A 12,517-nucleotide genomic window follows, 5' to 3' on the forward strand; every position below is an offset into this window, starting at 1 on the left:
TTTTATTTTTAAAACAACATAAAACAAAGCAGACAAAACAAACAACATACACACATTATACATAGGTGCAACTAAGTACCTATCACAAAATACCCATCAGCTACTTTTTGGAGTGGGTCTAAATCAGGGGTCCTCAAACTACGGCCCGAGGGCCGGATCCGGCCCCCGGAGGGCTTTTGTCCGGCCCGGGGACCGAGAAAGCCAGTCCCCCCTTGCCCCCCTCCCCAGAGCTTTTCTGGGCTTCCTGGCCGCATGCGCCCAGCCGGAAGCCTCCCTCCCGCCCCAGTCGCCCCCTTCCCTGCTCCCTCTCCAGCCCAAAACCCCCTTTCCTGGTGGGAGGAAGAGGGCGAAGGGGGCGACTGGGCGGCGCGAGGCGGCAAGACGCCTTGTGCGCCGCCCAGTCGCCCCCTTCGCCCTCTTCCTCCCACTCTCCCCGGCCCAAAACCCCCTTTCCTGGGCGCATAAGGCATCTTGCTGCCTCGCGTGCCGCCAGGTCACCCCCTGCCCCCTCTCCCTCCCAGCCTCCCCTGCCCAAAACCTGCTTTCCTGGGCGCATGAGGCATCTTGCTGCCTCGCGCGCCGCCCAGTCTCCCCCTTCCCCCTCTCCCTTCCAGCCTCCCCAACCCAAAACCCCCTTTCCTGGGCGCATGAGGCATCTTGCTGCCTCGCGCGCCGCTGGGTCACCCCCTTCCCCCTCTCCCTCCCAGCCTCCCCGGCCCAAAACCTGCTTTCCTGGGCACACGAGGCATCTTGCTGCTTTGCGCGCCGCCCGGTCGCCCCCTTCCCCCTCTCACCCTCCCCGGCCCAAAACCCCCTTTCCTGGGCCCAGTCGCCCCCTTCTCTTCCGCAGCATGCCCCACCGGGAGACTTCTCTTATTGCCTAGCTTTGTGGCCTGGCTGGGCCTGGCCTCCTCGAGCTCCATGCAGAGGCGCCTGGTCCTTCGGGGCCCTCCACGTGGCCCTGGCGTTCCTGTTTTGGCCGCAGTCGGGCAGCGTTCTCACGGCTCGGGGCTCTCTCTCCTCCCGGGGATATCCTTGTGGCCTGGAGGTAATTGTAGGGGCCCCTTGGGGGGGGGCATATCTCCAGGGAGAAGAAGAAAAAGACTTGTGGCCATTTATGCACAGGAGGTTTTGCCTTGGGTTTGCCGCTCTCCATCCGAATTTTCCCCATCCGAATTCTCAGAACTCAAAAGTAAGCTCCCCCCACCCCCGGGCAGAGTTTGGAGAATTCGGATGGGGAAAATGTTCATCTGGAGAGCGGCAAATCCAAGGCAAAACCTCCAGTGCGTAAATGGCCTTGGTTTTTACATGCCAACTTTCTGTACCACTAAAGGGAGACTCAAATTGCCTTACAATCCCCTTCCCATACTTTCCCACAACAGACGCCCTGTGAGGCAGGTGGGGCTGAGAGAGCTCTAAAAGAGCTGTAACTTGCCCAAGGTCAGCCAGCTGGCTTCATGTGTAGAGGTGGGGAAACCAACCAGGTTCACCAGATTAGCCTCCGCTTCTCACGTGGAGGAGTGGGGAATCAAACCCAGTTCTCCAGATCAGAGTCCCCGCTCCAAAACGCCACTCTTAACCACTACAGGGGGAAGGTCCTGGCTTGCGAGGAGGATGCTTTTCCGGAGAGCCCCCTCGGCCGCCACCTCCTCCCCCGCACACGTGGGGAATTTGTTCATATTTTTTTCAAATTATAGTCCGGCCCCCAACAGTGTTTGAGGGACAGTGAACCGGCCCCCTGTTTAAAAAGTTTGAGGACCCCTGGTCTAAATCATACCAAGCCTGTTTACTTATTTGTGGATCTAAAGTAAAACAAGTCTTTAAAAGGGAGAGAGAGACCTGGGCATATTCTCCTGTCTTCCGCTGTATGCATAAGTAACGATATTTAATTGCTATTATTTAATTACCAGTTAATGTTGTTTTGAAGTCTTCACTTTAAAGTCTTTGGGTGGCGTGGTGGCAAAAACAGTGAGTGACTGACAGAAGGAAAATAGTATTGATGTTTGAAAACACTCTATTTACTGTCCAGAAGGGGTGATAACATGCTTAGAATGCAGACTTCACACAGACACTAGGGCAAGGCAAATTCAAGAAAGAGTGTACTGAGTAGAGGTGTTCAGGACTAATGGAGTTCAGGAACATAAGAACATAAGAAAGGCCCTGCTGGATCAGACCAAGGACCATCAAGTCCAGCAGTCTGTACACACAGTGGCCAGCCACGTGCCTCTAGGAAGCCCCCAAACAAGACGACTGCAGCAGCACCATCCTGCCGTATCCATTCTAACTAATAGCCATGAATACCCCTTTCCTCCATGAACATGTCCATTCCCCTCTTAAAGCCCTCCAAGCTGGCAGCCATCACCACATCCTGGGGCAGGGAGTTCCACAATTTAACTATGTGTTGTGTGAAAAAATACTTCCTTTTATCTGTTTTGAATATCTCACCCTCCAGCTTCAGCAGATGACCCTGTGTTCTAGTATTAAGGGAGAGGGAGAAAAACCTTTCCCTGTCCACTCTCTCCAAACCATGCATAATTTTATAGACCTCTATCATGTCTCCCCTTAGCCGTCTTCTTTCCAAGCTAAACAGCCCTAAGCATCTTAACCGCTCCCCATATGACAGGTGCTCTAGTCCCCTAATCATTTTGGCTGCTCTTTTCTGCACCTTCTCAAGATCTGTGATATCCTTTTTTAGGTGGGGTGACCAGAACTGTACACAGTATTCCAAGTGTGGTCTCACCATAGATTTGTACAAGGGCAGTATGATATCAGCCGTTGTAATCTCTATTCCTCGTCTAATTATGGCCAGCATGGAATTTGCCCTTTTTACAGCAGCCGCACACTGGGTTGACATCTTCATTGAGCTATCCACTATCACCCCAAGATCCCTTTCTTGGTCTGTCGCTACCAGCACAGATCCCATCAGTGTATATGGGAAGTTGGGATTTTTTGCTCCAATATGCATCACTTTACACTTACTCACATTGAATCTCATTTTCCATTTTAATGCCCATTCTTCCAGTATGTAGAGATCCTTCTGGAGCTCTTCACAGTCCGATTTTGTTTTAACCACCCTAAATAATTTGGTGTCGTCTGCAAACTTGGCTACTTCACTGTTTAACCCCAACTCCAGGTCATTGATGAACAGGTTGAAAAGCACCAGTCCCAACACAGATCCCTGAGGCACCCCACTGCTCACATCCCGCCATTGGGAGAACTGACCATTGATTCCTACTCTCTGCTTCCTATTTTTCAGCCAGCTCTCAATCCATAAGAGGACTTGTGCTCTTATCCCATGACTATGAAGTTTGCTTAGCAGTCTTTGGTGGGGGACTTTGTCAAAAGCTTTTTGGAAATCCAAATACACAATATCCACAGGCTCATTCCTGTCCACATGCTTATTGACGCTTTCAAAAAAGCTCTTAATAGGTTAGTGAGACAGGACCTACCCTTACAGAAGCCATGTTGGGTTTTGCCCAGCAGACCTTGCCCTTCTATATGCTTGACAATTCTATCTTTAATCATGCTTTCCACCAATTTATCCGGTACAGATGTTAAGCTAACTGGCCTGTAATTTCCTGGACTAATGAGCTGAATTTTTTTGGGAAACCCAGATATTCCCAAACCCCCATATCAGGAATATCCGGATTCCCAGAAAAATTTGAGTCCATTAGAGCCAAATCCAAATTTTACCACCCCAATCTCCCAATCTCCCCCTCCCCTTGAAAAAACAGTGGCGCCCGCCAACTCTGAGCCCCACATGGAGCCCGGAGATTGTGGTGGAGTTCTGCAGGTCAGGGTGGAGGAGGGGGAGAGGGGGTGCGGCTCTGCACTGCCCGCCACCTCTGAGCCCCACATTGAGCCTGGAGGCTGTGTCAGAGTTCTGCAGGTGAAAAGGAGACAGAGGGAGGGGGGAGAGGGGATTCCCCACAGGGTTTTTTTTAAGTGGCGGCAGGGCTGAAGCGGTCCAAATCATGCCAGAAAAATTCGGTATGATTCGGGATCCACTTTTCGGCTCCCTTGAAATTGCCGCCATTTTTTCGAGAGAAAGCATTTTTACATGCTCAGGAGACAGAATTTTTTTTAAAAAAATCTCTTATTAATCATAGAGCTGTAGTCCAGAATGAGACATAATAGTTTAAACCTCGTATTGACTCTGGTTTAAGAGTTTCGGATAGATTTGAAAAATGATGTCAATGATGTTAATTGTTGGATACAAATGCTGCTGTTTTACTCTACCATATCGTTCTCCCCACCCCCTCAAATTCTATTCTCTTTCATACCACGTTTTAAATTAAAGAATTATGGTGAAAAGGAAATAACAAATAAATACTGATTCTTTTTCAGATTTCTGCCTGATTACATCAGTGGAGATTTCGACTCTATTAGGCCTGAAGTAAAGGAATACTATAAGGGACAGGTAAGTTCATTTGTATTTTAAAATGTTAACGCTTCCCAGAAATCACCTGTAAACTCTCACTTTGCTTCCCCGTGTTGGTTAGAATCTTGGGGGGGGGGGACTTAACAGCTGATGTAGAAATAGTTTTCCAATGGTTCTGGGGAAACCCCAGGATTGCTGAGAAACTGTAGCAGGGTTCTAATGTAACATGCAGAAATTGGCCTACTGTTTCATGGTATAACTTCTCAAGAGTAAACACTGCCAGTGCACCTACATGCATAGTCCATAATGTTTGTTTGTTTGTTTGTTTGTTTACTGAATTTCTATCCCGCCCTCCCCCTGAAGGCCAGGCTCAGGGCAGGTAATAACAGTAAAATTATATATATAAAATAATACATATTAATTAAAAACACCAAACATACGAAAGGCCATGCTGGATCAGACCAAGGTCTATCAAGTCCAGCAGTCTGGAGTCCAGCAGTCTGGCAGAGGGGGGTTTGAATCTGGGTTTCCCAGGTCCTAGTCTGACCCTCTAACCTTGATACCACACTTACCTTCCATGGTTATTTATTGTCGCACACTTAACTTCATCATACAGTGGAATCAAGACGCAGGTAGAAGAAACAAAATGGGGATTTAAATGGACTTGATTTCATAGGAACAAAAGACAAGCCATGCTGGATGAGACCAAGGTCCATCAAGTCCAGCAGTCTGTTCACACAGTGGCCAACCAGGTGCCCCTAGGAAGCCCACAAACAAGACAACTGCAGCAGCATTATCCTGCCTGTGTTCCAGAGCACTTAATGTAATAGGCATGCTCCTCTCATCCTGAAGAGAATAGGTATGCATCATGACCAGTATCCATTTTAACTAGTTGCCATGAATACCCCTCTCCTTCATGAAATTTGAAATTTGAATTTGACAATAATGCTAGGGAAAGTTGAAGGCAGCAGGAAAAGAGGAAGACCCTACAAGAGATGGATTGACTCGGTCATGGAAGCCACTGCCCTCAGTTTGCAAGACCTGAGCAAGGCTGTTAATTTTAAGACACTTTGGAGGTCATTAAATCATTGGGCTGCCATAAGTCGGAAGCAACTTGGCAGCACTTAACACACACACAGAGCGGTTTTGTTTTTTGTTGAAGGGAGTATCCGAGCATGTGGTCTCCCACAACTGTCATCTGCAGTCCAGGGACAATTCAGAAACAGCTTTACCACCTTGCATGTTGTGTAGACCAGGTTTTGAATTTTGTTTATTCAAGTCCGACATGCACCAAAATAGATGCGGAGGGCAGACACCCCATTTCAAACATCATGTCGCCAACAGTCAGTTGGACGTAGGTTGCACTAGAAAAACTACATAACCTTGGATTTGCAAATTAGAAAAGTTCCCAATGGCAATTTTCAAAAAGGAGCCAGAAATAGCATCATCACGTTCCAGGGCAAGGGTTGTCACTGTAAAGAGGATTGCTACATTTGAAAGTGCACTGTCACATATTCACATTTTGAAAAGGCGAATAACTAAGCTGTTAACCTGCCGAGTCTCTGTGTCCCTCTGAGCAGACCCTGTGTAAATCAGACACTTGAAATATCTACAGAAACACACAGGATCACAAAATGGTAGTGTTAGAATGGTCCTTACATTTTGCTTGGAATGGGTCTTATATTTAGGTCATCTGTAATTTGCAGGGACATTCATATGTGCTGGCATTGGCTCTGTGATCTGGATGCTTGATTTGTTCACAGTATTTCCATTCTGCTTTCAAGACAATTTGTCTTCCAAAATGGATAACATCAGTAAACGAGGTCAGGCGTCTTCAGGCTTTAGAAAGCAAGGTGGGAATAAGGTGGTGGAATGCTAATGGCGTTGAATGGGCTATACCACTTCAGATAGCAGGTGGAAAATCAGGAGGGGTCATATCTTGGAATTTTGGACACTCCTTGCAAAGTGAGCACAGTGACCAAAGAGAGGAAATAGAAGCTTTCTCCCTGCTGAGTTCGTTTTCTGTTTTCATGGAGATTTATTTTAGTGTAAAGGAACATTCACACCTAGAATCCACCACCTGCAGTTCCAGATGTTGTGGTCCACTCTTCCACCTCAACATTCTACCCCTTCATTCTCTGAAGCAGGCCAAAAAAGGCAGAAGGTATACCAGGGCAATGCTGTGAGGGAACAGTTTAGAGAAGAGGGGAGCTTGACAATGTCAGAATAAAGGTAGAATTTACATCCGGCTGGCCTTGACTGATCTTTCCTTGTCGGTGTTCTTGCTTGGATGGAGATGTGCTGTCCTAGTATGTGAGGACAGAGCACCAAAATCATAATGGCTGGGCAGGGCTTGGGTCTCCATTGCACATTCAGCTCAGGTTTTGTGCTCTAGAATCCCCTGTGACTGCAGTGTTGCAAGGTATCCTGGGACACGCCTCTCAGGCCATATGCTGCTTCGTATCTTCATATCACCATTCACAACCTATTGATTTGCTTACTTTTGCAGTTGGGACAGCCTGTCAAAGCATTTAAAGTTTTTTGTGGGGGAGATAATTTTTTTGTTTTGCATTCACCAGTTATTCCAACAGAAATTGCTATATACAGACCTCTTGGAATGTTGTTGATTTGTTTATTTGGATATCCATACCCCTCTTTTTTCCCCAATGGGAAACCACAAAGGCTTAGGACATTCTCTTCTCCTCCATTTTATCCTCACAACAACCCATTGAGATAAGGTATGCTGAGAGAGTATAACTGGCCCCAGAGAGCTTCCGTGGCATGAACAGGCACGGAGCTGGGGGAAGGAGCACTTGGAGCAGGGGGAGAGAGAAGTGTGCCATGTATGTGTGCGCATGCGCTCGCTGGAGCAGAGCACTGTTGGCCCCAGGGGCAGAGAGAAATGTGCCGGGTGGGGCACGTGGCGGCCACCCGCACGGAATGAAAAAGAGGGATAAAAAGAGTCGGTGTGAGCTGCAGGTGGGAGGGCAGTGTGTAGCAGCTGAGTCGCAGGCGGGCAGCTATGCCTGCAGCGCAGCAAAGCTCCTTCTCTCCATGTTCACGCTCCCCATGCCCAAGCTGGTGTCCTCCCTCTCCTTGCACCCGGGGCTAGTGCTGCCGCCAGACCCCCCCCCCCCCCGAAGATCCAGCCCTGGGCACGAATGAGGATTCAAACCTGGGTCTCCCAGATATGAATCCAACACTCTAATGATTTGAATCTAATCCCTACACCATGCCAGCTTTCTCATGCACATGTGCATGATACTAACTTACATGGTAAATTTCAACATTTGGAAAAACAAAAAAAACCTACCGAATGTTATTAGCCAATTGGTAATGTTTTTTCGTTCCAATGCAGATTAAAATCCAGTATTCTCATATAAACTGATCATAATCGAAGGGATAATTTGTCTGATACTTGTTTGATGGTTGCTGTGGCACATAGGAGGAAAAAGCGCGGAATGTTAATGAAGGAAGTGAAAGCAGTGGACTAAAAAAGTTCACCTCATCAGTTTGCACCAAGAAGTAATTTTAAAAAAACAACATTTGCTTATATCTGTGTAACCGTGTAGATCTAGTTTCTGTGCGACGAGCTCGTTTTAGGTCAGACTTCTACATATGCACTCGGTTGAAGCAAGAAACGCTTCTCCAAGGCTGCGCTTATTGACGGTGATAAATGCATCATTTTAATACGGTTTAAATACAGCATCCCGCTGGTTAAACAGAGTTAGTTGTGCATCCGTGGTGGAGCTATATGTGCGGAGTTAATTACTGTCAGTTGGCAAGTGGCTGTCTTAAAAGGGAGGCAGCCTCCCCACTGGTTAAGAGGGAAGCGTTTTGAAGACTACATCTGCAATTAATGCTCGCGGGGTATAAAATGCCCCGTTCTGCAAGCCATTGAAGGAAGGATTAAACACAGTTTAGGACGCCGTGCCCGCCTTCTGCGAGCTCCATACTGTGATAATCCCTCTGATTTAAATCCTTTACACGTGTTGTGGATTTAAGCAGCTCTCCGGGTAAACCTGGGATTCGATATTGGGTTTTGTTGTTAATGTATTGATATTTGCATCTAATGGCTGATGTAAATGAACACACCTATCATTTATGCATGGGAGTTTTACCTGAGGTTGGTTGCTCGCTGGACCCACATATTCCTGTTGGGAATCTATGCACCAGCAGTCTCCAAGCTCAAATCAAGTCCCCACCCCTTGAAATGCTGCTTTGTAATTGGCTCCCTTGTAGTGCTGTGAGAAAAAATCCCCCCCCAACCCAATTGCCACATAAAAGGAAGTGGGGGAGAAATCCCAAGCCTCAGTTTTAAAATGCTTTTCTTCTGGCAAGAGATGTTCGGAGGTGGTTTGCCATTGCCTGCCTTCTCATGGTCACCCAGCATGCTTCACGGGGAGGAGTGGGGAATCGAACCCGGTTCTCCAGATTAGAGTCCACTCCTCTTAACCACTACACCAGCAGTTTTTCCTGTATAAATGGAAGGTGTGTGTGTGTGCGCGCGCGCATGAGTAAACGTACGGTAAGTGCATATCAGGTGAAAGGTGCAAAATTGCCCACCTGGAAATGGAAACCCAATTACAATTTCTCAAAAAATACCCTGCTTCCTGCTAATTTCTATGATACGGTTTGAGGCAAGAACACAGGAGGAATAGTGATGACTAGGGAGGTAAAAATGCTGTAATGGAAGGAACAATTTGGTAATAACTAGTGGGGTGGAGGCTGTGGCTCAGTGCTAGAGAATCTGGCTTTTACTGCACTACACTACACCACAGCACTTTGCACACACATTATTAGCATTAGTGCTGGTACTATTAGAATAGGCGAGAGTTGTAACTAAACCACTTTCTGCCCGGATTTCTTTTTTAAAAAGTAGCTGTTTTATATCAAGCAATGAACCGAAGCCACCAAACCCTTGAACCCTAGATGTATGACAGGTTCAGGAAATTGCATAGAAACTGCACTGCACAGGCATATTGTGCAATTTATTTATTTTATTTGTTTAGATATTTATAGCCTGGTTGTCTCCCCAAGTGGGGATCCAGAGGTGCTTACAACATTATTCTTCATCTGGCAATTCTTAGGGTTCTTACAAAACACCAGTCTTTTTGAAAAACTTCTGAACAAAATCTCTTTTTGCGTATGCTGCAAGGTCCCGCTTTCTATATCTTTGCTTTTTTTCTGGGTCACGTTGATTTAAAGAGGAAAATTATGCCCATGGTTAACTGTTTCCCATTAAAAAGACTGAAAATTTTTGTGTGTGTCTGTGTGCCTGTAAATGCGTGTTAGGGTAGATTTTATTAGACTATGTGCTCCCTGGTTACAAATGAGTTGTTGCACTATGCATTGTACACTTGTGAGTTTGCGTAGTTTATAGGCATTTTAGGGTATGGAAGAGTTTGGATTCTGAAGCTAGCCCCTGAACAGATGGTATGGGAGAAATAAATCAATAGGTTATGAAGTAACTATTTACACACAACTCTGAAATTATTTTTTGTTCTTGTTGTGGAGAATGTTCCCCACAGGTTAATGGCAGTTCCTGCTATAAGTATAGAAGGTTTGCTTGTGTGTGTGTGTAAACTTATGGCGAAAAGTGCAAAACTGCCCACCTGGAAATGGAGACCCAGTTACAATTTCTCAATAAATACCCTGCTTCTTGCTAGTGTCTACAATACAGTTTGAGGCAAGAACACAGGAGGAATAGTGATGACTAGGGAGGTAAAAATGGTGTAATCGAAGGAACACTTTGGTAATAACTGGGAGACGAAGGCTGTGGTTCAGTGGTAGAGCATCCACTTTTCATGAAGAAGGTCTCAGGTTCAATCCCAGGCATCTCCAATTAAAAAGACCAAGTGCTACATGATGTGAAATACCTTCTCCTGAGACCCTGGAGTAAGGTTGCCAACCTCCAGGTGAGGCCTGGAGATCTCCTGGAATAAAACTGATCTTCAGATGACAGCGACCCGTTCTCCTGAAGAAAATGGCTGCTTTGGAGGGTGGACACTGGCATTGTTCCTTTCTGAGGTCCCTCATCTCCCTAAATCCAACCCTCCTTAAGCTCCACCCTCAAAACTCCAGGAATTCTCCCACCCAGAGTTGGCAACACTACCCTGGAGAGACGCTTCCAGTCAGACGATGCTGACTTTAATAGATGAAGGGCCTGACTCAGGATAAGGGGTGCTTGTGTCCAGCATTTAACCAGTGGTAAACAGACACATTCTCATACACACCTGAGCTTTCCCACACAGTCACCACTTCCTTGCGCTCATGCAGATGTGTCTAGGGAGGTCCTCATGTTCCCCTGTGGTGGTCACAGTGTGTCACTTGTTGAAAGGTGTAGGTGGAGCTACAAAAGGTGCTACTTGCTTACTGCCCATCTTTCTGCTCACAGGATGTGATGATGGCTGCCAACTTGGAGTGGGAGTGGTCAAGTTCATGGAGGATGGGGCTATCAGTGGCCACTAGTCACAATGGCTAGCCATGATGGACATCTACTCCCACCAATTCCAGAGACAGTATGCTGTTACAGTCATCCTGCTTGTGGGCTTCCTAGAGGAAGCGCCCCCCCCCCCCAAGTCCAACCTCCTCCCCCAAGGTGGTGGCTGGAGATCTTCCACTATTACAACTGATCTCCAGGCGATGGAAATCAGTTCCCCTGGAGAAAATGGCTGCTTTGGCAATTGGACTCTGTGGCATCGATGTCCCTCCCCTCCCCAAACCCCACCCTCCTCAGGCTCAGGAAGGGCAGGTGACTGGAAACCACTTTGAGACTCCTTTTGGTAGAGAAAAGCGGGATATAAAAACCAACTCTTCTTCTTCTAATGCCATAGAGTCCACCCTCCAAATCAGCCATTTTCTCCAGGGGAACTGGGCCTTGGTCGACTGGTAATAGTGGGAGATCTACATGTGCCACCTGGAAGCCGGCAACCCTAGTCTCAAAGGACTAACTACCAGAAGCATCAGACCCACCCCTTCATTAATAAGCACATCCACATTGCATTGGTAGTGGTTAATCTTCAGAACTCGCTGGCAATCTGTTGTGTGGGATGGTGGAAGGAACTTGACTTTCCTCTTTCCAGTCCCTCCTCAAAGGGGCTTACCAGGGCATACAGTTCTCCACTGATGAACGTTTCACTTGGTTTCCCTACTCTCCCTTTGACTATTCTGTAAAAAAAAAAAAAAATGCTTTGGAACTTTATCATCTTTTAAAAGTCATTTGTTTCTGGTCCCTCCTTTTTTGTTTCTTTCAAGGATCTTCTCTATTATGTCGGCTGACAGTTTTGTTTCCTGTTCAGAGGTTGTCAAGGTACTGCTAATGCAGAAGTCTTTTTTACATAAAGTGTCTTGATGAAGAGATTGTTTCCTTCCCGTTTGGCGCAAATGAACATGTTATTAGACAGATACCTTTATCTACGAAGTGTGAGCTCTTTTTACATCAATGTATTAAATTGCTCCCTTGGAAACATTTCCACTTTTTCTTTTTTACCCACAAAGCAATTCACAATAATCAGGGAGGTGGGGAAAACACATGAGAAATAGGAATTTGTTCCCGATCTGTCAGATATTATAATCTTCCATAACATAAGCATATAATTTTCAGTTCTTTTTCATTTTTAGTTCTCCAACTAACAAATCAAGCTTTTAGAAAGGCATGCCTTCCTTCATTTATTTCTTACTTTGAAACAGTGACAATTCCGTTTTACGTACAAATATCTATCAGTGCCAGTCAAATTGAAAAATACTTTATAAAGGACAGTGGACAGGAGTTTTTTAAAAAGCCAACCCAAAGATTATTTCTCAATATGAATAGAAGTTTAACATTTATTTTTTTCAGTTTATTTAAAACATTTTTATGCCACCTTCCCGCTCGACGAGGGTTGCCAAGCTGGCAAGCATGAAAGCATTTGAACGTTAGAACGACATTTAAAATAATTCAATAAAACATATAAACACATAAACATACACCAAAAAAACAGGGAGGAGATCCAGTAGCAGTTATTGGGGTATGCCAAATGAAACAAAATAATTCCCTGTTACTAGGGTTGCCAACCTCCAAGTGGTGGCTGGTAGGGTTGCCAGTCCCCCCTCTCCTCCAGGGAGAGGTTTCTGGGGCGGAGGTGAGGGATACGT

General features: G+C 46.2%; 1 protein-coding gene across 1 annotated transcript in view; it reads left to right on the forward strand.

Moving 5' to 3' along the window:
- TPK1 (thiamin pyrophosphokinase 1) overlaps positions 1–12,517 on the forward strand; it is a 361,399-nt gene that overhangs the window by 164,370 nt on the left and 184,512 nt on the right. The window contains exon 5 of the mRNA XM_056857037.1: positions 4,348–4,420. Coding sequence (XP_056713015.1) covers positions 4,348–4,420 — 73 coding nt within the window. The remainder of the gene's footprint in view (positions 1–4,347; positions 4,421–12,517) is intronic.

The sequence above is a fragment of the Euleptes europaea genome, chromosome 11, assembly GCF_029931775.1.
Source record: "Euleptes europaea isolate rEulEur1 chromosome 11, rEulEur1.hap1, whole genome shotgun sequence".
NCBI classification, from domain to species: domain Eukaryota; kingdom Metazoa; phylum Chordata; class Lepidosauria; order Squamata; family Sphaerodactylidae; genus Euleptes; species Euleptes europaea.